We start from the raw sequence: 20162 nt of genomic DNA, 5'->3' as shown, positions 1-20162 counted from the left end.
TCCAGTGTGGAGTATGTGGGATTATGGCCAGAACTAACTGTTGGCTAGAACCTTCTAGCAGAACACTGAGTGTACATCCCAAAGAGTGTCAAAGTTTTCATGGGAATAGATTTCGAATTAGAATTTCTGAGTGATGTGAGATGGTGCGTTTGGCAAAGTTTCTGTGTTGCATACCCCTGCGGGTGGGGGTCATCCTAACGGGTTGTCTATTCGGCATAACGGACATTATAATCGGTAGCTTCGGGTGGTATATGGTGGCCAAGAATGAGTTTCCCGACAACGTGGTCGAGTTCTTCAGGACAATGGATACCGCCACATGTGTGGGCTGCTTCGCGGGTACTTTCTACTTGCTGGCCCTCAATGATCTAGTGCTGATCTATGGCGCCATCAGGGTGAGTGCTACACTCCCTCTCCCTCTGCCTCTCTCTCTGGATACTAGATATTCCAACCTTAAACCAGGAAAAGCATCGCTTTATTGGTCCCTGGCTGTTGGTTAACTTTGTGGTTCTCATCTGTACGATGGTCACGGCCCTGGTGAGCGGCATAGCCATCATAAGAATCGGTAAGATCTATCTGGAATTTGTTTCTAAAATGATTCTTCCCTTAGTTATTTTTTGTAGCTATTCTCAGCTATTGCATGTTTGTCGTGAACTCCTTCTACAATGAACTGACGGAAGAGGACGATTGATTTGCATTTGCCTGACTGTCAATGAAATTTTCAGTTTACAAATTGGGAATAAAAATAACTGCACATCTGGCGTTTCGCAATCCCCCGAAACTTCTTCCTCCTTCCCGAACGAAAGTCAAACAGGATTAAGCGATTGAAATGAAACTGCCCTTTCCGATGCGATGCGATGCGATGCCGAAAAGCCGCTCAAAAGCACCGCTTGAGACTCATTAAAAATCCATTAAACTGGATAAGCTGCTGCGGAAGGGAAAGGGCGGCGAGGCGAGGCGAGGCGAAGCGAGGCCTCAGTTAATAAATACAAAAAAAAAATGTGGAGCACTTTGGTGACAGTTCGGGGAGGAGAAGGTGGGCCCAGGCCCTCCCTGGGCCTCCACCGAGTCAACAAAAGCCAAAAAGTCGAGGGTCGGCCACTTAAAAGCTCATCTCACTCTGTTTGGGGCACGTGGGTGGGGCAGAGGGGGGTGAGTGCTATGAGTGCATTTCGATGTTGCATATGCAAATAAATCATTCCGGAACGGAGTTCGAGCCCTTGAGATATGCAAAAATTCAAAACGAAAACCCGAAAAATGGTTCATGTCGAAGCGCGCGCCTAATGAGTGCTGATCATGAGTAGTTTATGGCGGCCGTCATATATAAACAACAGTCAGAAACAATTCATGAATGAATTGCCGATGAATCAATGAGTAAACTGCACATGATTTAATGAATGAATTGCAAATGATTAAATGAATGAATGAGGGATTGGAAGGCATTGGAAGACCAAACATTCAATGAAAGTAATTCATATAGCGAACCTAAATCTGATATTGAATGTATCTGAAAGAGTTTGTGCAATGATTCATATGATTCAATGATTCATATTCATGGATTCATAGGCACTCTGCGAGCCTCTATATATTGATTCATGGAGTGGGACTACTCCAAGTGCTGATCCACGGCAGTTGCTTGTTCAAACAATGAGTGAGTGGGTGAGTGTGAGTGTGAGTGTGAGTGGGTGCCATAAACATAAACCCTGCGTATCTGCCAGATAGAGATACGACCATACCTCTTTCAGTTGCAGTTGCAGTTGCAGTTCAAAGCGGGTTGAATGACACCCTCAAGTGTGTGTGTGTGTGTGTGTGTGTGTCCACCTCGCTGCCCTGCCCTGTCCTGAGCTGCCGCTACCGCTGCCCTGCCGCACACTGTGTCAAACATTTATCAGGCGGCTATCGATAAGACGGACCCCAGAGGCACGCTACAAAGTTGGGATAAAGATATCAGACACCCACGACCCGTCTGCGTTGCCTTCGGGGGCCTTCGACTACAAAACGTTTCACTTCGCTTCGGTTTCACAACTTTGTTTAATGATTGGCATAAAATTCACTTTCCATTTATGATCGCAAAACGGAACGCCGCCTGCCGTGCATTTTATGCCCTGATTCTGTACCCCGAATCCGGCATCTGTATCTGTATGTTGAGTCCCCAAACAGGGGGGGGGGATCCAAGATGCCGCCGACTACTCTTCTAGCCAGAAACCGCCAGTGAATTTATGTACAGCCATTAAAGAAATGTCCATAAAACTTTGCGCTTAATTAAAATGCCAGGTAAACACGTTGCCCCAAAGGATGGCCACAGCTACTGCCCCGTGCTCCGTTCCTCTTGCTGTTGCGACGGTCAGTGAGCTTTTCAATTTGGACCGAAATTGAGCCGCGAAACCCATATTTACGGCATCCTTTTTCAGCACAAAAAAAAAGAAACTCGAAACCTAATGAGATTTTCCCAAAAGCAAAAATCATAATTTCCACGCGCAATGGAGCGCAACAAATTGCAGCATTTGCCACAGTCTCAGCCACAGCCACACCCCCTTCAAGGAGGGTGAGAGAAGCATGCCACTTAGTGGCCTAAAGTGGAGGAAAATACGTAGTTTAAGTAGGATAAAAGTGTGCAAATTATGCAACTATTTCTCATCCAAAATACTGCCATTATATATTGCATTTATCACGGCAAATTTTACTTAATAATTATTTATAATATTTTCTTAGATTTTAAACAATTCCAAGGAATTCCGACCTTGACAATGTGACTCGTTTTCGTATTTTCATCGATTGACGCATTGTCTGACAGCCAGAGATTTTCACATTTCAGACATTTGCTTCGATATGCGACACTTTTAGAGGCCGCTGACAACAAAATCTCACTCTCACTTCGCTCTCACTTTTCACTTCACTTCGATGAACCGAAAAGAGTGACGCCACATGACAGCCTCGAGTCGGGGCCTAAACTGTCATTGATCGTACAAAAATTTATGGCTTAGAAAATTATGACAACGTCATTCGCATAAATTGATACGAGAAGTATTTTTATAATATATACTCGTATATATTATTATTTATTTTTATTTTTTTGGTTTAAATGGCAAAGAACTGATTGAATGATGCAAGAATTATTTTACTTTTCCCTTTCGTTAAAGCTGTTTTTGTTTGATGATATGAATCTGTTTTCAATCGGAATTGGAAGATTAGAAATCACAGTGGCTGCCTCTCTCGATTATAGAGCGGGAATATATATATTGTATATATATATATTAATAATACGACCTGTTGTGCCCCGCTTATGCAACGAGCCGTGGCAATTACTTCAGATTTCACTTGGATTGCGCCCGCCCATTCAGGCGTAAGTAATGCCCCCACCGGCAACAGCTTGCCACAGCAGCGCGCCACAAAGTATTCGATAGCCGAATGGATGATTAAAATCTGAAATTTTCTGCACATTAAACATGGGGGACATTAAACACGAGACACAGTATCTGTATATCTGTGTCTCAGTCTCAGTATCTGTCTGTGTGTGTGTGTTTGTGTCTGTGGCATATCAATTTCACCCCAGGAGAACACATGGCTGCAGCACCCCCCAGGAGCAGCGTCTTGAGCTTCGTTCCTGTGGCATAAGGCAACATGATTCCGTTTCCGTTTGACAGTGCAAAAAAAAAACACAAAAAAAGGATAAGCAGCAGAAGTGGCCGCAAGGGTTGCACAGCCTTTTGACAGCTTCCTCTCTGCGGTGGCTTGCTCCTCCTGCCTGCCTGCCTGCCTGCCTGGCCCCCGTCTGTGAGTTTCTGTGTCAGTTGCAAGTTGCGCGTCTTTCCGCTTCCGTCTTACAGGGCGACTGACGACGACCCGGCGACCGACCCCATAAATCCGCTCCGCTGTTTGTCTTAGATCGTCCTTCGTCGTTCCCTCGCCACAGAGAGGACTCTGCCTGTCGCCAGTTATCCGCCACATATTTATTTTCCTTTTAAATGTGTTTTCTGTTGATTTTATTTCATCGTTCGGTCGGCAGTTCAATGAACGCATTTGCCGGCGCCATTTGCCAAGAGTCCTACTCCTACTCCAACTCCTCCTCCACCATCCTGCCTGCCCCAGCCACAGCCCCCACTCCTCCTCCGCTGGAAGGTTGTTTTTCTTAATTTTTCAAATATTCCAACATTATTACATTCCCGTTCCCTTCGGCGGGTGGGGTGGTAAAAAGGAGGCACGCAAACATTTTGGCGCACATTTCCGCTGGAAAATGGCAACCGAAATGCCAAAAGGCCGCCAGTACGAATGATGGCTAAGAACGGCAACGGAATGAGAAGGAAAAGGAGAGAAGAGGAGAGACCTTTGGCAACATGTTCATGTTGCTTGACATGCAACGCGGGGGCACAGGGCACAGTGGAGTGCCGTGCCACACGGCTAGACTCATTACCCAAAAGGGGAAAGGCTTTTTTTTTTACGGCAAAGGCAGTGCATGATGTACAGTGGCACAAATTGAATACAGATTGAATGCCAAGCTCTGGCTTGCCACAAAGATTTGCCCTGAACCACTGTAAGGGCAACACCTGCCCTTCCCCTAGCCCTTGCACCCTGACGACTGTTACTGGAATGGGAATGGTGATCCATTATGTTATTACATTTACGGACAATAACCAAATTACAGGTCTCCCCAATGTTGACTTCCGTTCTATTGATTACATTTGCATTTTGATTAACAAATGAATCGACCCACCTCGCACCCCTCCCTGGATGAGAAGAGGGCAATGCCAGCGTTGGAGCAAGTGTTTAGATTTGCTTTAATCACTTTTATTACTTGTCAAACATGAATCGCCCGACGGGCCCGCACGAGCATGTATTATAATACCCATAGAAATACAATATACGAGTATATGCACGAGTAAATATACCAAAAGTCTGGCCCGTGTCCAGGTGCAGGGTGCAGGGGGCAGCTGCGCCGCCCGCTGCCGCTATGGCTGTGGCTATAGCTGCGGGATATATTTTGTTGGCTTTGCGGTTTTCTGTTTACAAACTGCGAAACAGAGCACCCATCCGGCTAGCCGGCCTGGCCAAAGGTGCGCTGGGGTAGGGGGGGGGATAAATATGAGTCGAATACGAGTACTTTTCAGATTAATTTCGGGGTTTTGTGGTTGCCGGATGGCCGCGACACGTGCCCCGCCCCAAAAGACGGAAGCCGCAAGATCCTGTCCCCCATCACCCTCATAAATCATGCACCTCTCCACGGGAAAGGGAAATCAATTAATGCTCATTAATACTTAGCCGGGATCGCTCCCAAAAATAGTATCTGCTACGTCTTATCGGACGTAGCTGTGCACCTGGCTAATATACGATTCGGGAGCAAAGCTCAACTGAACGCACAGTGAAGCGGATGCCACCGCTGAAGCGGAGACGTTGTGCCCGATAGCCGATAGCGGATAGACGTAGAGTGTCCGCGTCCGCGTCCGCGTCCTCTGTCATGGAATCTTTTTGCAGGAATTTCGTATTCCGATTTATTTACGATTTGTTTTGATTTCATAGGGGTATTTCGAGGGGCGCCCAATCTTTATTGGGGCTTTGGTAGCTTCGGTAGCAATAAATCTGAGTGTGTTTTGGGTGGGACAGCACCTGCCCTAGCTCCAGCTCCAGTGCCAGTGCCAGTGCCAGTTCCAGCGGAGCTCCTCTGCAATGCGCTTCGATTTGCGCGTCATTCAACGTGCGAACGTATGGTCAGTATCTGTGTGAATGTCGGCGCCATTTGACTGATAAGCGGAGCCGATTAAAAATGCTTGGTCATCTGAAGTTTCTACAAAGGCAATAAACCAATCACTGGAATCAAAGAACAGTAACAGCAGAGAGTTTATGGATCGACTTTTATCCATACAATCGTATCGCAAAGTTATCTCATTTAATTCTGTACGTCAGTGAAAGGACCTCCAACCTGAAGGCCAATCTCTCCACCTCTTGGATCCGCCACCTGCGGAGCTGTCGCTGCCATTTCCTCGTCATTGTTGCCACACCACACGGAAGCCTCATTAGCGTGACTCATTTCCCGAAACAACTTTTCGTTTTCTCTTGCGCTGCTGCCGCGCTGGGAGGAGGCTCGCCAAAAGGCCAAAAAGCGAGGAGTGTTCCCCCCGCTAGCCTGCTTCGGGGCAACAGTTTTAATCGTAATCAGTCATTGTTATTGATTGGGTGATATGCCACCCCAGCACCAGCACCAGCAGCAGCAGCACCACCCGCTGAGTGGTTAATGCTGCGTTGATTGACAGCAAATGCCCGGCGCTTAAGAGGGGGCACAGTCTGTTGGAGCCTCGTTCCGGCGATTAGGAAGCGACTGCGACACAGAGTTCAAGTGGGGGCCAAAGCCAATTGGCGGGAGGCTGTCAACGCGACAATCAATGCGAAAGACCAAACAAAAAATGCCAACAAAAAATGCCAAAAATTAAATTGTTAAGTTTATTAAACAGCAAAAACGCGGCATACAAACAAAACAAAACAAAATAGCAGAATTGTCTGTCATGTCGGGGAGTCAAAAAGGCCAAAACGGTAAACGGCAAAAATAAGTAACCGTTTTGCAGTGGGTTTGCCTTGGGGCTGTGGTTGTGGCTGTGGCCTGTGGCTGCGGCTGTGGCTGCGGCTAGTAGCTCTGTCTAGCCTCGCTTTAAGCCATTAACCAGACAGTAAGCTGGTGAGTGTTTCCATGTGTGTGTCTGTTTTTTTTTGTTTTGTCTTCTTAAATGCTTGTCTTTGGCAGGTTCTCAGCGACCGGCGCATGCAATTAAATCTAAAGTTTGGCTGCGGCTGTGGCTGTGGTGGAAGTTGGCCAAAAGGCCACCCACGCTGCTGGCCAATTAGTTTGATGAGCGCCGCGGCCAAAAAAATTAATTAGTTTTTGTTTGCGGTACTCCCTCCACGCTTGATTGGTTGCCAGCAACAACAAAAAGATTGATTTGTGTTGCAGATTCCCGGCTGGGACTGACCTACGATCAGCCTTGAAGCTGGCTGACACTGACACCCTCTATTGAAGGCCAGCCACGCCACCTGTCGCAGCAGCAACATTCCTTACATTGGTCCGATAAGGTGCCCTATCCCGGGGGGTTTACCATCCAGAAGTTAGCCCTCCAATAAGAATAACAATAACTTGTAATCTTCCACTGACACCCATAATATTTCGCTAATGAACAGCACTCACCCATCATCAGTTTGGATCACTTGACAACGCGACAACATTAAATATTTCGATGGTATTGGTCTAGGTGCTTCGATCGAGTGTGGTTTGGGGGAAATCTAATCGTGTGGCAATCTGTTGGGTCGCGCATTCCTTGCGACGTCACAGCGATAAGGGCTAACAGTTTCGCACAGTTTCAACCTCCACAAAGCTCACATGATCAACGTTCAAACGTTAGATGTGTTTATGGCTGCAAAGAGGATCGAAATCGGCTACGCTACCCCCGACAGTTGGCAACAGCAGAGTCGCTGGCTGACCGACTGGCTGATAGACAGTTTTTGGGTAAAAGTGTAAAGTAATTGCTTACCAGTAAAAATGAGGCATGAGTCAGACCAGCTGATGAAATTGTGGCAGACCGACCCTTGGACTGAGCGTTAGATATGGAAATAATCCCTATGCTGAGCACACTACAATCCCATTCCAATTGAATGTCCGTCACTGCAGCCACGTATTGACCATAATTGAACATGACTTTAATGGTCTTAAATACGAGTAGCTGCCGAGTCGGCAATCGGGGTAATCCCATCCACAGGGACTGTGCCACACCGAGCAATCAACCATCGCGCCAAGTGCCTGTCAATCGTCAGGCATCAGCATCAGCATCAGCGTCGGCCACTGACAATGGACCATAATCGGGTTGGGGATTACAAGGACTTGGCAACACAACAAAGAAGGCGAGGCACAGAAATTGCCATTGTCTGTGCGAACAATGGGGGCACCGAGCACCGAGTGGCAAGAGGCATCGATTGTCAGTACGGCTTCCTGTTCTGTTCCGTTCCGTTCCGTTCAGGGACATTGTCAATCAATGTTCAATCAAATGAGTTGCATTTTCGGCAACTTCCGCTGAGGACAACGCCACCCACATGACACACTTCTGCACTCTGGACACTCCCCTCTGCTGCTGCTGCTGCTGCTGCTGTTGCTGTTACTGCCCCATTATCCAACGGATGCCACATGCGTCCCTTTTGCTTTGTTGTGACCCTAATCGCCTCAGAATTGTGATACACTTTAAGGGGTGGGTCCGCTTTATTGCCGTTCCCTTAATTGAGATTGAGTCACATTAATGTAGCAGCAATTCGCACAGGAAGCAGATCCCGGCGAGGGCGTGGCCCCCGGCCAGCACCATGGCCGCCATCACAATGTCCTCGAGTCGCAGCGGATCGATGCCAGAGGCCTGGGTGGGCAGGAACCTCAGGAAGCCAGCGCGCACCGCCAGCTCGTGGACATCGGCCACGAGCTTCTCCTGCAGCCCCGTCTCGAAGAGCCGCTGCAGATGCTCGTTGTACAGCCGCTCCAGGGGCCAGTTCTGGCGGATTACCTGCACGGCCCAGGTGTAGCCCACGGGATCGAAGAGCTTCTTCATGCGTGGCCGCCGCAGGAACTTCTGCTGGTAGAGATAGAAGTCCATGCGGTCCTCGGAGTCCACGTAGGCAAAGCGGGGATCCAGGCCATCGCGTCGCTGCTTGTGGAGCGGCTCCTCCACCAGGAGGAAGCGTTCGCGCAGCTCCTCGGTGCTGCCGTACACGGAATTCGGCCTGACGTTGTGCTGCTGCAGCAGGATGCTGACATTGGCGGCCCTCAGGTCCGCCACGGAGTCGATGGGCCGCTGGTAGAGCTTCGTGGTGAGCATCATCGATAGCTGGGCGACGTACAGGCTGGACAGGACGAAGCCCGTGGCGAAGAGCAGGAGCAGCAGCAGCAGCCGAATGCCACCCGAGCACTGCGGCAGTGTGAGGCTGCGGGTCAGCAAACTCTGGACGGCCAGCAGGAGGTACTGGCCCACATCCCAGCGGCCAAAGCGCCAACGATGGAGCAGTGCCCCCAGCAGTGCGATGTAGGCCACACTGAGGCCCGTCCACAGCCAGACGTAGGGGTCGAAGGGTCGAAAGAAGTAGTGGAACTTCGCGATGGGATTGCCAAAGGGCGCCATGATGGCCACGCGATTCAGACGCACCGGCTGGCTGGTGGGGTAGCGGAAGGTCATCAAAAAAATGCTGCCACAGGCGTCCGCCTCATTGGACATCACCAGACTGAGGCACTCGGCCGTGCGGTAGCGTCTCAGTCCGGGAAACGGCACCGCCTCGAAGGTGGCATTCAAGTGTGTGGCAAACAGCTTGAAGATGTTGATGATGCTGCCCTGGTAGCGGCCTGCGGATGCCACGGACTTTGCTTCGTTCACAAACGAATGCGGTGGATCATTGGTGACGAGGACCCGCAGAGGAACACCCATCAGATCCTTGCTGTTTCGCTCGGACAGATAGTCCTGCAGAGTTGTGCGGGTCAGTTTGAGCCGTGGAAAGGGTTTCATTGACCAGAGTTGATCCTCACCGGAGAAAAGAAGAACATGGGGAAATCCTGCATCCCAAAAGACTTTGAAAATGTCTTCATAGCTGACTTTGCTCTGGGTATCCCCGTCCACATCCACATCCATTAGCAATATGTCAGTCAACTGCCTATCCTTGAGATACATTTGGAGCACCCTCACAGCTGCCAAGTTGACATCCAAATCGCTGGCCAGTGGAGTTATGATGAGCACTGGAGCATCGTGATGTGTCTTTAGCTGCTCGCTGGTGTTGTTTCCCTGCAGCAGCATCTTTGGTTGATTGCTCCGAATGGGTAATCCCTCAAAGTTCTCCCCCGAGAGGCCATAGTAAATGTGGGTTCTGATGCACAGCTCGTGGGTCAACTGGCGGATAAAGATGTCACCTGGCTGTGCTGCAAGCACGCCTAGGAGTGGAATCCACAGTGAAACTTTGAGTGGCGACATGTTCAACAGCCAAAGCACAAGTGCCAGGACAATGGGATGCATCTAAGAGGTCAGTTAATTCAATTAGGCGTACTAATTAGTGGGCTAAACTAATTATGGACAACTAATTAGAGCTGTGATGGACATGCATGCAATTATATATTTATCGATCGAAAGATGTGGTTCCCGCACCGTAATACCCTATATTCAAACGCAAAAGAATATTCACTAACATATCCTCTTACAGATACAGATATAAAGCCAGTGTTATTCGCTACACATTGAATGCAAAGCTTAGATTAGATGCTTCAAATTCCAACAGCTGCTGCATCGAACCTCTGTTATTAACAGAAGCACCCCTGCTAACAGCACTCACACAACAGAGACAGACAACAGGTTCGAACGGCAACAGCTGTTGGCTCTGTTGGCGCTTCGCTTTTTCTCGCATGCTATAAATATCGCACTGCAGAGCTGCAGGCGGCAGCAGTAATGGCCGCTACACACACACACCCGCACTCACACACACAGAGACACGACACACAAAAAGTGAGAGACGAAACTTTTCAAACTGTTGTTGCTTTGGCCGCGCTGTGTGTGTGTGTGTGGACTGGATGTTGCTGCTAATGTTGCCTCCGCTGTTGATGTTGCTGTTGCCACCGCTGCTGCTGCTGCTGCTGCTGGCGCTGCTGCTGTTGGCCGTGTGGTAAGGAAGAAAAACACAAAACCAAAAATGTCGCACGTTTCGCTTCGGTTTAGTCTCGATAATTCAATCGACGTTCAACGTTGTGTCTGCCTTGTGTGCCCCGTGTGTGCTTTACGTCTTATGCCGTTACGCGATTCAGTTACGATTACGAATACGAATACTCAAGCAGCGAATACCCCAGCGAATACTCCAACGAATACCCTCAACGTTTAACGGGAGACCCATTCCAAGTTACGTGCCACAGGGTGCAAAAAAAAATTAAATACAAAAAAAATATATATATAAAAGTTTAACACAACAAAAATTTATTGTCGCAGCGGAAGCGGAAGTACATCGCGTGTGTGTTTCAGTATATCGTTCTCTGTGCCGTGCCTCTGTGTGTTTCTGTGCGTGTGTTTGCTTGTGTGTGTGTGTTTGTGCCCCTGCAATGGATTTCATTTTCATTTGGGCCGACAACGACAACTGCCGCTGCATTTACCAGTGAAACCGAAACGCGAACGGAACGGAACGAAAGAATACTCGTGCCTGCCCCCACAAGGAGTGTCCACCAAAAACAACAAAGGAAATGTGTTCGGGATAGGGCTAGAGCTGCATACATATGTACTAACCGCCTCGTATCGGTCAAGTGAAGTGAAGAGCGATTACATGGGGATTACGACGCCCAATGTCATCCCAATCAATTAACTGCCACCGCTCACTTATCGCCCAAGCACCCACCCACTTATTGAAGCATTAGTTTACTGCTCCCGTCTGGCAGTAAATGGGTTAAAATTATGTACATTAATCGCCGAATGAATGTCGAATCAGTTAGAGAGACTGCTGTTTTTTATTGTGAGTATTGAGTATTACCTTACAGCCCCATAAAACAATAGTAACAATAATAATGGTAGGCTCAAGGCTCCCTCCCCGATGGAAGCCACAGTCACAGCCTCATTCTATATCTCACGCACGGGTATGGGTATGGGTATGGGTATTGGCCCGTGCTAATTAGCCAAGTTACAATGAAACTTACAAGCCAAACACTTCCTCAATCGCACAACACTTGACAGAACCACACCAGCCCCCCTCTGGGTTCAAGTTGGTAGCAAACGTTGGACTCAAAGAGGAACAGAACCGTACGGAGACCGTACCCCAAACCCAAACCCAAACCCAGAGAAGCTCTTTGGAATCTTATCAAGGCGCACACTCTACAAAGCAATGATATCGCCCACTTCTTCGCCATGAATTTATGCTCCGTGTAACCTCGTTTCGAGTATTTTCCCAAGCGTTTTGCCCCTCCTCCGCTTTTGCTCAAAGTTGGTTAAAGATACTTGCGGTGGGTGGCAGGAGGCAGGGTGGTGGCAAAGTGAAGTGGTGCACGGGGCAGACAAAGGGGGTGGGTGATGGCGGGGCTGATGTGTGGTGGGGCAAAACGCATTATTTTGTAATTATCGACAGAGTTCTAATAAATAAAGCGTCACAAGGCCCCGCACAGAAAGGGTTTCTTTTTCGTGGGCTGATGAAATTATGAATGAAGATAAGGTGTGGCACTTCTTCGGATAGAAGACGCACGAAATTCATTCACATTTTTTTTTTTTTGGGAAAATCTCTATAAAAACTGTTTGGTTTTTCCCCCGAAACTTGAATGAAAAATTGAAACATTTCTTTTATAGTAAATTCTTTAGTTTTCTGCACATTTCCTATAAAGATAAGCAGAAAAAGTCTGGAATGTATAAGTGAGTGTATAAATCTTGAGAATTAGCTGGGATTTACTGGAAGATATACGATCCAATGTCTGTCCTCGCTGGAAATAACAGGGGTTTGGCCGAAACCTTCCCACTTCACCTTCCACGCACGCCAGTGTGCATTTAGTCGTCTGTCTATATATATATCGCAAGTAAATCTGGGTTCCGATATGATTTACAACCTGACCTGGTACAATAATACCCCACAGACACCGAGAGGGGGGCCGAGGGAGGGATGGATGAAGTGAGCGACGGCCGCAAGGCGAAACAATAAATTCATTAAATCAAATGGCGCGATTATTAATGTGAATGTAATAATATATCAAATGAAGACAACTAATCAAACATGATAAATTACCGATTGATAGACGGCGAGGCGTGGCGCGGGTGTAGCAGGCAGGAGGGTGCTACGTGCTATGTGCTTCCGATATACGCCACAAAAATAGTGCAGCGGAGTACAGTGAGCACTCCTCTGAGTGGCTGAGCAAACAACATGCTTGTCGGCCGGGGGGGGCATCAATTTTATTTGTCGTGACAAGGTGTAAACATTGCTATGCAATTTAGGTTTCATTTTTATTCTTCCTTGAGTTTTTTGTTTTGTTTTGTTTTGCTCCATGTATCTGTTAGATACAATATTGATGGCTTGTTCATAGATAGCGCGATAACGGAACCACACACACACATACATATATTTTAGATGGGAATGGGGAATCATATATAGTGTAGAGTAGTGTATCCAACTGCATCTAATACCACGCTCACTCACGCTCTCTCTCTCTCTCTCTCTTTTCTTCCAGGTGGTGATTTCAGGTGCATTATGTACAGTAGAAGATTACGTAATAATGTCACAGTGTGCACACAACAAAGCCATACACCTAGCTGCGGCAGGAACAGTCTCAGTGACAGACATTTCACAGATACGTAAGTATATTCCGATTGCAATAAATTTACTACTTAACATCATGGCATGCCCTGCTCCGCGCGCCACACATCCTCAAGTGCCACCGCCTGCCTTTTCTGCTACTATTTTTGTTTATCGAGACACGTCTCGTCTGCAGGAAATGCCTTCACAATTTCTTTCTTTACACAAAATATTTTAACAATTTTTACAGTACGAGTAGATTTTTGTTATTGTTCGTTTAATGCTTTAATTTACATCACAATGGCAATGGGACCACTTGACTCTCTTACACCAGCGATTGCAACCACAACAAGTGCAATTGTCAGATACGAGATACTTTTTCGGGTGTTGAGCTATTAATAATGTCTTCTCAACTGTCATTCAAACGCAAAGAAATTCCACAACAATTGGTGCTGGCATGCTAATGAAGATGGGAGATATAAAGAGATAAAGAGAGCATGTCTTCAGGAATTTCAGGAATTACACCAAGAGCTGGAATAATAGACAGGGATGGTATACCAACAAATTGAAAGATTTTTCGCTGAATTAACAAGTTTCCTAAAGGAAGAATATTAGCAGCGATTCTTTCTCCCATTCTATGTTCCAGATCTTTAGATCTTCAGCAATAGTTACATAGTTCTGCAATGGTATCTGTTATTCAAGATATGTTTCCACAACCAATACGTTTGTGCAGCTCTTTTGTGGCACATAAAATGCATAATTTATTGCAAAAACTACCAAAAAAAAAAGAAGGAAACAAAAAACCAGAAGAGAAACAAAAAGAAAATCATACAAATTTGCAACGCTTCGGGCCAACTTTCACTCGGCCGAATGTCCACGAAAAACAAAAAAAAAAAACAAAATAACCAAGAAGAGCTCTGCGCTTGGCCATGGCCAATTAGAGGAGAGGCTGCAGCTGCAGGCCCGAGGGTCGAGGACCAGCACGAGCTATGCAGCCACCCAGCAGGATAACGGTGCGGCAGGGGACAAAGGACGAGCCGGGATTCAGGGTTGAGAGTTGAGGGTTCAGGGTTCAGGCGAAAATGCTGAACAACAGGTGCAAAAACATTATTGTTTGTTGCGAGTGCGCGTGAAAATTTCCAGCTGGTGAGCCAGAAAAAAGAAAAGAAAAAAACGTAGAGAGACACCCCACTTAAGGCCTAATGTGCGAAAAGTTCTATTGTCAATTTGCACGCCTTCTTGGCCACGACGACCCTGAGGCATATCCTCGACAACAGCTTCATTCATTTGCATGACTAAGCTCAGGTAGTCCTCAGCTCTGGGGATTATCCTCACCAAAACTAAGCTGCTGTTTGGGATTCGGATGCGGGACTGGACATCACTTGTTTTGGTGGGAATTTCCCATTGAAATTTGGAAATTTATGGGTGGAAATGATGGTTAGCCGAGTCCCGAGTTAGCTGGAAAATAATCAAAAGGGAAATGCTACCCTCCGATGATTCGCCTGCTGCTGCTGCTGATGCTGCTTCTCGCTTCTGCTAATGAATCTTGACATCTCAATCAATTTTGTGGGAGAAGAAGGGTCTATGGGGGGAGGGGGTCTAAAGGGAACTTTCACCACCCCAACAGAAGAAGAGGAAACCACAACATTTTCCCATTTTCCACAAATACACACAGAAACACACAGAGAAATCGCCGGGAAACAGAAGCGGGCAACACGTCAATAAATCACATGATTTAATTTCAGAAAAACCAACATGCAGAAGGAGAAAATTGTTGAGGTGGATTGTGGCTGGGATCGTATCGTATCGGATCGAATGGGATGGGATGGATGATGGGAATGAGATTCTGTTGGGTTCTGTTTTGGGATGGTGGCAGGGTGGAAGCACCTATGGGCTGCCTGCCGCAGGGCTAGGACTCGGGGGCCATAAAACATTTTATAGCTCATCATGTGCGGCCATAAATTTGAGAACGCAATCAGTTGCAGTTGCAGGCTCTCTCCCCTTTGTCTCCCCCTGCCCCTGCCACTGGTACTGCCACTGCGGCGGTGTCCAGGGCGTTGCCCAATCAACACCTAACCCTAAACCCATGGGATGCCATTGCTCATGTAACAAGTAACGAAACCGTTAATTTCCCGATCAAATATGAACGAGAGCCAAGTGCCAGTCGCTATCCCAGGGCCCCAGCGATCATTTGGCCCTTTTTGGGACTCTTCTCCACTTCGCCCTCTTAGAAGTTAGAAGCGGCGCGCCGCACTGGAGGAGCGAGCCCGCGGCTTGTGTTTGCCTTGTACTTCATTAAAAATGTTTAGCATTGTTCGGCATCGTTGAGGGCTGCAGCGCCAGCGATCAATCAGAGGTGCGGAGGCGACACGGAATGCCGACTGCAATGTGCTGTGATATGTCTCTATAACTGAGTGCCAGATATTGCTGGAGATTAAATCTCCAATTCTTAAACTGCTGTGATCCGTGCCACAAAATATGGAATCATTAAATACCAGATGCACTGCCTGCCACACACAGTTATACCTACCTATAATCGTTTCTCTACCTCTTCGATGCTACTTTCTGCGATGCTGTGTCCAGATGAATCCCTCAATGACTGGACCAACTCCGTGCTACGAGTATTTCCCAGAGTTTAGAGCCCCAGACGACGAAGAGGTGCTAATAATGTGGGAAATATTTAGCACCATCATTACAAACATCATTAAAGTATAAATAGATGTGTTTAACATGAAAACCCCAGAGGAATGGGTTGGGAATGGGCAGGGAATGTGAAGGGGGCAACAGAAAAAGAAACCCGAAAATATAATATGGAAAACCTCCAACAGAAAGTTCGACTTCGAAAGGAAATCATGCCGTGAAAGAGATTCCAAGAAATAGCACCATTCGTAAAGAGAGTAGGGAAAGGGTTTCTGGTGGGGGGGCGGGGGGGTTGTTATAGGGGATAGTCATTGAACCACTGCCTCGGCGCGCAGATTCATCAATTAACGCCCCTGGTGAAGAGCGGGGGCCCCGGCCCCTCTTCATCTGCAGCACAGCACTGTCTACTGTCCACTGTCCACAGTCCACTGCAGTCCAAGACGTCAGCAAATAAATGCATTTCCGCTGTCCAGCACAAACAAATTTCCAAGAGACGCCGACGACGCGGACGACGAGACGACAACAAACGTCAGCAGAAAAACGAGGGAAAAATTCCCAAAGAGATTTCGATTTGAGTTCGATTCTTACCTACCGCGCGACCAGCAGAAGGCCAGCAGAGCAGCGGAGTGTGGTGGTGAGGAGAGGAGAGGAGTGGTGAAGAGAGGAGTGAAGGGAAACGGTTAAGAAAACATGGTCAACAACAAAGCTGAACAAGTGTACCGCTTGCCGATCGTCAGTCCAAACGAAGAACAGAGCCAGAGACAGAGAGAGAGAGAGAGGGCAGATCGACAGTTTTTGGTCAATTGCTTCGTTCGATGTTTCGTTGGAGAAAGAAAAAGAGGGAGAATGCGGCTGAGACTTGGAGTAGATCGCCATTGATTTCCACTTAACGCTTCAAAAACTCAAGTGGCCATCATTCCGTTCCATTCGATTCGTTTCGAAATGAATCCAGTCGCTGGCCAAGTTTACAGTTGAAGCCAGAAAGCCAGAAAGAAGGGAAAATGCGCTTTCCTACTCCTGAACTCTGTTTCAATATTATTGTTTCCCACAGTTTCGGGGCTCGCTCGGGGAAATATTTAAGCGCCAATTTGATGTAGTTTTTCTACCCCGTACGTCGTACGGCCCCTGTCAAGTGTCTCATCGAATTTGAATAACAATAGAAAAAGAAGCCTCTGCCTCTGGCTCAACGTCTCTGCTCTGATGTTTGAGGCTTCGGCTTCGGCTCGTCTTCAAAGCCCCCAGAGACTTTCTTTCAGCTCTAGGGTTTTGCTTCTCTTCGATTGGTAATGAGCGATGGGAGAGCGTTTTGATCTTCATCTGTTGCTGGTGCTGCTGCTGCTGCAAAGAAGGAGCTGCTTGCGTTGTCAGCAATTACGCACTTCAACCTTCGACCTGAAGAAAAAGAAGAAAAGCCAAAAAGGGGAAGGGGAAGGTGTTCTCCAGGGCAGCCACTGAATCCCATAGAAATCAAAAGTTCTGGGAATCTGGTTTTGCGTGGGAATAAATCTGAGAAGCAGCTGAGAATCAATTTGTCACCCCAATTCCCCCTCCCAGTTTCATTTCCTTGTTCTACTCCTTTTCTTTTGGACCTTTCTTTATCAGTTAACTCCCTTTTTGTGTTTTTGGTGTGCCTGCACCCGTCGATTCATGTTCTAATCAATAAAACCCACCACATGCCACATAGAAGCAAGATTATCGGTGAGATAATAAAGGGGAACAGAGCCCAGACTCATAACTATAGCACACTCCATGCCGCACACCGTTAAATTGTGCATTTTACGAGGCTCTAAACCCAAACCCATACCCATACCAATACCAATCCAATAGCATACCTAAAAAGCCATTAAAGAAATGCCGCGGATAAAACAAAACACCGCCGAGCGATGATCTGGAGATCTGCTGATCGGTGATCGCCGTTCGATGATCACTGAGGCAATAAATTCATCAAACAAATATCACTATCCGACTCTGATCTTGCCTCATAATCGACATGAATATTAAAAACCACACAACTATAATCAGTGCATTATGATCGCTGATCGCTGAACGGTGATCGTCTCTCTTTTCTCTCGGGGGCCCACTGAAAACCAAACATATCAATCTCTCTCGCATCAAATGTGGAACGGATCGAGGAACGGCCACCGTTCCGTGGCCCTTTTTGTGTCTGGCACTGGCGGCTGCTGCAGACGACCTAATGGACATGATCTTTCGTCACTCCCAATAACAAAAAAAAAAAAAGGAGTTTACCTTTTTTGTGCCCCTCCACTCCCTGCTCTGCAGACTGTAAGCCGCAGCGATCGATCGATAGATGGTCGCTGGATGTGCTGCTGATCCCTAAATACCCTTTAAATTGAACTTAATTCCACTACACACGGCATTTATCATCATTTATATCTCCAGCGACAGCAGCGGAGGGTTCTTCGAGGCCTTTGAGTGGTAAGATATGCTATCTATGACATGCCAAAGGCAGAAATAATGGAAGTACGTATGAGTTTCCTGTGAGGATTCCTCCTGGAACAAGTCCTAGAAGGGTGCAGCAGTTCCAGGAGATATTTCCAAGGGTTCTACAGCAGTTATGCAAGCTCTAACGATTTTTAAACTCTTTGAATGACATTTTGTAACAAATTTATGAATGGATTGCCGTTGATGGCGCGTAATATCATTGTGTAAATCCGCCCAGATTAAGTGTGCCACATAATCTATAAATCTATAAATCTAGCGTCTCTGCAGTTTTGTAATTTCCCCAAAATCTATTTCCAGCATTTTCCTCTTAAAACTCACTTCCCAGAACAAAAGTCTCTGCCTCGCTGAGAAGGAAATGTCGCAATCTGTGGGACTTTTGGCTGCTGTCATTCCGTTTGGCAGATCATTGCGGCAGAACGGAAATGCATTAATTTGTCGTTTGGCTTGTGCCGCACAAATAAATCAATTGATTTGCCAGCTCAGCTCTCTCCTCGCTGCGCGGGGCGCGCTCCTCTTCTGACGCCACTTTCCAATTACGTAAACTCCAGGAGAATGAAAAAGAGGGAAGGAAGAGAGATGCACCATCGTGGTACCATCGCGTGCAGCTATGCAAATTTCCGACGGTTCCTGCCGTCTTTATGTATCGAATCGACTCGTCTTACTACCGTTTAATGAGCTTATGATGAGGAGACGGCCCTGCCTCATGCCTCGCATGACTCAAGCAGCAATTTTCCCCTGCCCTGCCGCTGCCCCTGCCCTGTCCCTGCCTTTTGCATTTCGGGGCATGCAAATGGAGCTTTTAATCATAAAATACCTGTGTATTTTGGGCAGTTGTTAATGGCAGGAGGCGGTTCGGGGCTGTGTTGCGTGTCTCTGGCTTGTTCCGAGAGCGGCACGCAATCCCAGCTCCAGCCCCAGTCCCAAGTCTGGGCCCCACAGCTTTTATGTTTGTAGTTTATAGTGCCCAAGTATCTGTTAGATGACAATGCGTGCCTGCCGACACCTTGCCAACTGCTCGTACATTTGTAGCGCTGGTAATTGTGCAGGCAAATGGGGAGGGAGTGTGCATTCGATTACCATTCAATTGGCACTTCATTTGTGGCCTAACGTAACCATGAACTTTGCTGCCCCTCCACCTTCGGACTGTATATTAAATAGAGTTATCCGTGGCACTTCCCCTTGTGGCAGAGGGAGAACATAAAAATCTTATTATTAAAGGGTTGCAACAGCCGCCGCCGCCGCCGCCTCAGAGATTGGAGGCTGGAGATTATTTTGGCCAAAACATAAAACATAATGAAGACCTCAAAAAGGTCTGAGGACATTGACTCCCAAGCCCCATTGTCAGAGGAAGATTAGGGCAAATTATGAAATGAGTAGGAAACGCCAGAAGGGAGGGCTTAGGATATATGAGAAATGAGAATGAAAGCAGGATGTGGGGAGCATAGATGGAAGACTAAAAAATGATGATTGTACAGAGGAGAAACAGATGGATTGGATTCCCACATAAATAGAAGCTCAGCAGAGGAATATTATTGATTTGCAGCCCCTTCAGAGAGTTCATCATTTCCAAATGCTGTTTTAGTGCCACAAATCAGGTTTATTTTCCACAGAATCGATTTGCAATATGCTCGAAAGTAGATGAGAACGAACACACACATCAGAGATCTCTCGCTTGCTCGCCTTTAAAAGGTTCTGCGATCTGTGTGTTCGCATAATTTCGCTGTCCGTTGCGTTGCCCCGTTTTATGAGCACTTTACACCTGAAGCCTTAATTAAGGCCAATACAGAGACGTGAGGAGGGGGCAGACGGCACTGAACATTGTC

At 47.2% G+C, this 20162-nt stretch overlaps 3 protein-coding genes across 5 annotated transcripts in view; 2 read left to right on the top strand and 1 right to left on the bottom strand.

Annotated features, from left to right (window-relative positions):
• The window catches only part of LOC111076831 (serine-rich adhesin for platelets), a 54228-nt gene that overhangs the window by 20182 nt on the left and 13884 nt on the right, over window positions 1-20162 (top strand). For 2 of the 3 annotated variants that reach the window (XM_041592820.1, XM_041592819.1), the window contains one exon: window positions 13172-13295. In XM_041592820.1, coding sequence (XP_041448754.1) covers window positions 13172-13295 — 124 coding nt within the window. Of the gene's footprint in view, window positions 1-11062; window positions 11482-13171; window positions 13296-20162 lie in introns of those variants that run through there. The other variant, XM_041592821.1, reaches the window with a different exon arrangement.
• On the top strand, window positions 71-768 carry LOC111076818. Its single transcript, XM_022370796.2, has 3 exons — window positions 71-392; window positions 460-562; window positions 621-768. The coding sequence occupies exons 1-3, from the start codon at window positions 141-143 to the stop codon at window positions 686-688; spliced, it is 423 nt and encodes a 140-aa protein (XP_022226488.1). The 5' UTR covers window positions 71-140; the 3' UTR covers window positions 689-768.
• LOC111076834 lies at window positions 8262-9968 on the bottom strand. The gene has a single exon (XM_022370829.2). It carries the CDS (start codon window positions 9966-9968, stop codon window positions 8262-8264), a length of 1707 nt encoding a protein of 568 aa, XP_022226521.2.

This window comes from Drosophila obscura, unplaced genomic scaffold (assembly GCF_018151105.1).
Source record: "Drosophila obscura isolate BZ-5 IFL unplaced genomic scaffold, ASM1815110v1 contig_186, whole genome shotgun sequence".
NCBI lineage: Eukaryota > Metazoa > Arthropoda > Insecta > Diptera > Drosophilidae > Drosophila > Drosophila obscura.
Note: the sequence above shows the minus strand (reverse complement) of the source record. Positions and strands in the feature narration are given on the sequence as shown.

Excerpts from the sequence above, each read along its gene's own strand:
- LOC111076834 (XM_022370829.2), bottom strand. The coding sequence starts at position 9,968 with ATGTCGCCACTCAAAGTTTCACTGTGGATTCCACTCCTAGGCGTGCTT.
- LOC111076818 (XM_022370796.2), top strand. The coding sequence starts at position 141 with ATGGTGCGTTTGGCAAAGTTTCTGTGTTGCATACCCCTGCGGGTGGGG. Across the intron at positions 393-459 it reads TGATCTATGGCGCCATCAGG|GAAAAGCATCGCTTTATTGG; the intron begins GTGAGTGCTACA and ends ACCTTAAACCAG. Across the intron at positions 563-620 it reads CATAGCCATCATAAGAATCG|CTATTCTCAGCTATTGCATG; the intron begins GTAAGATCTATC and ends TATTTTTTGTAG.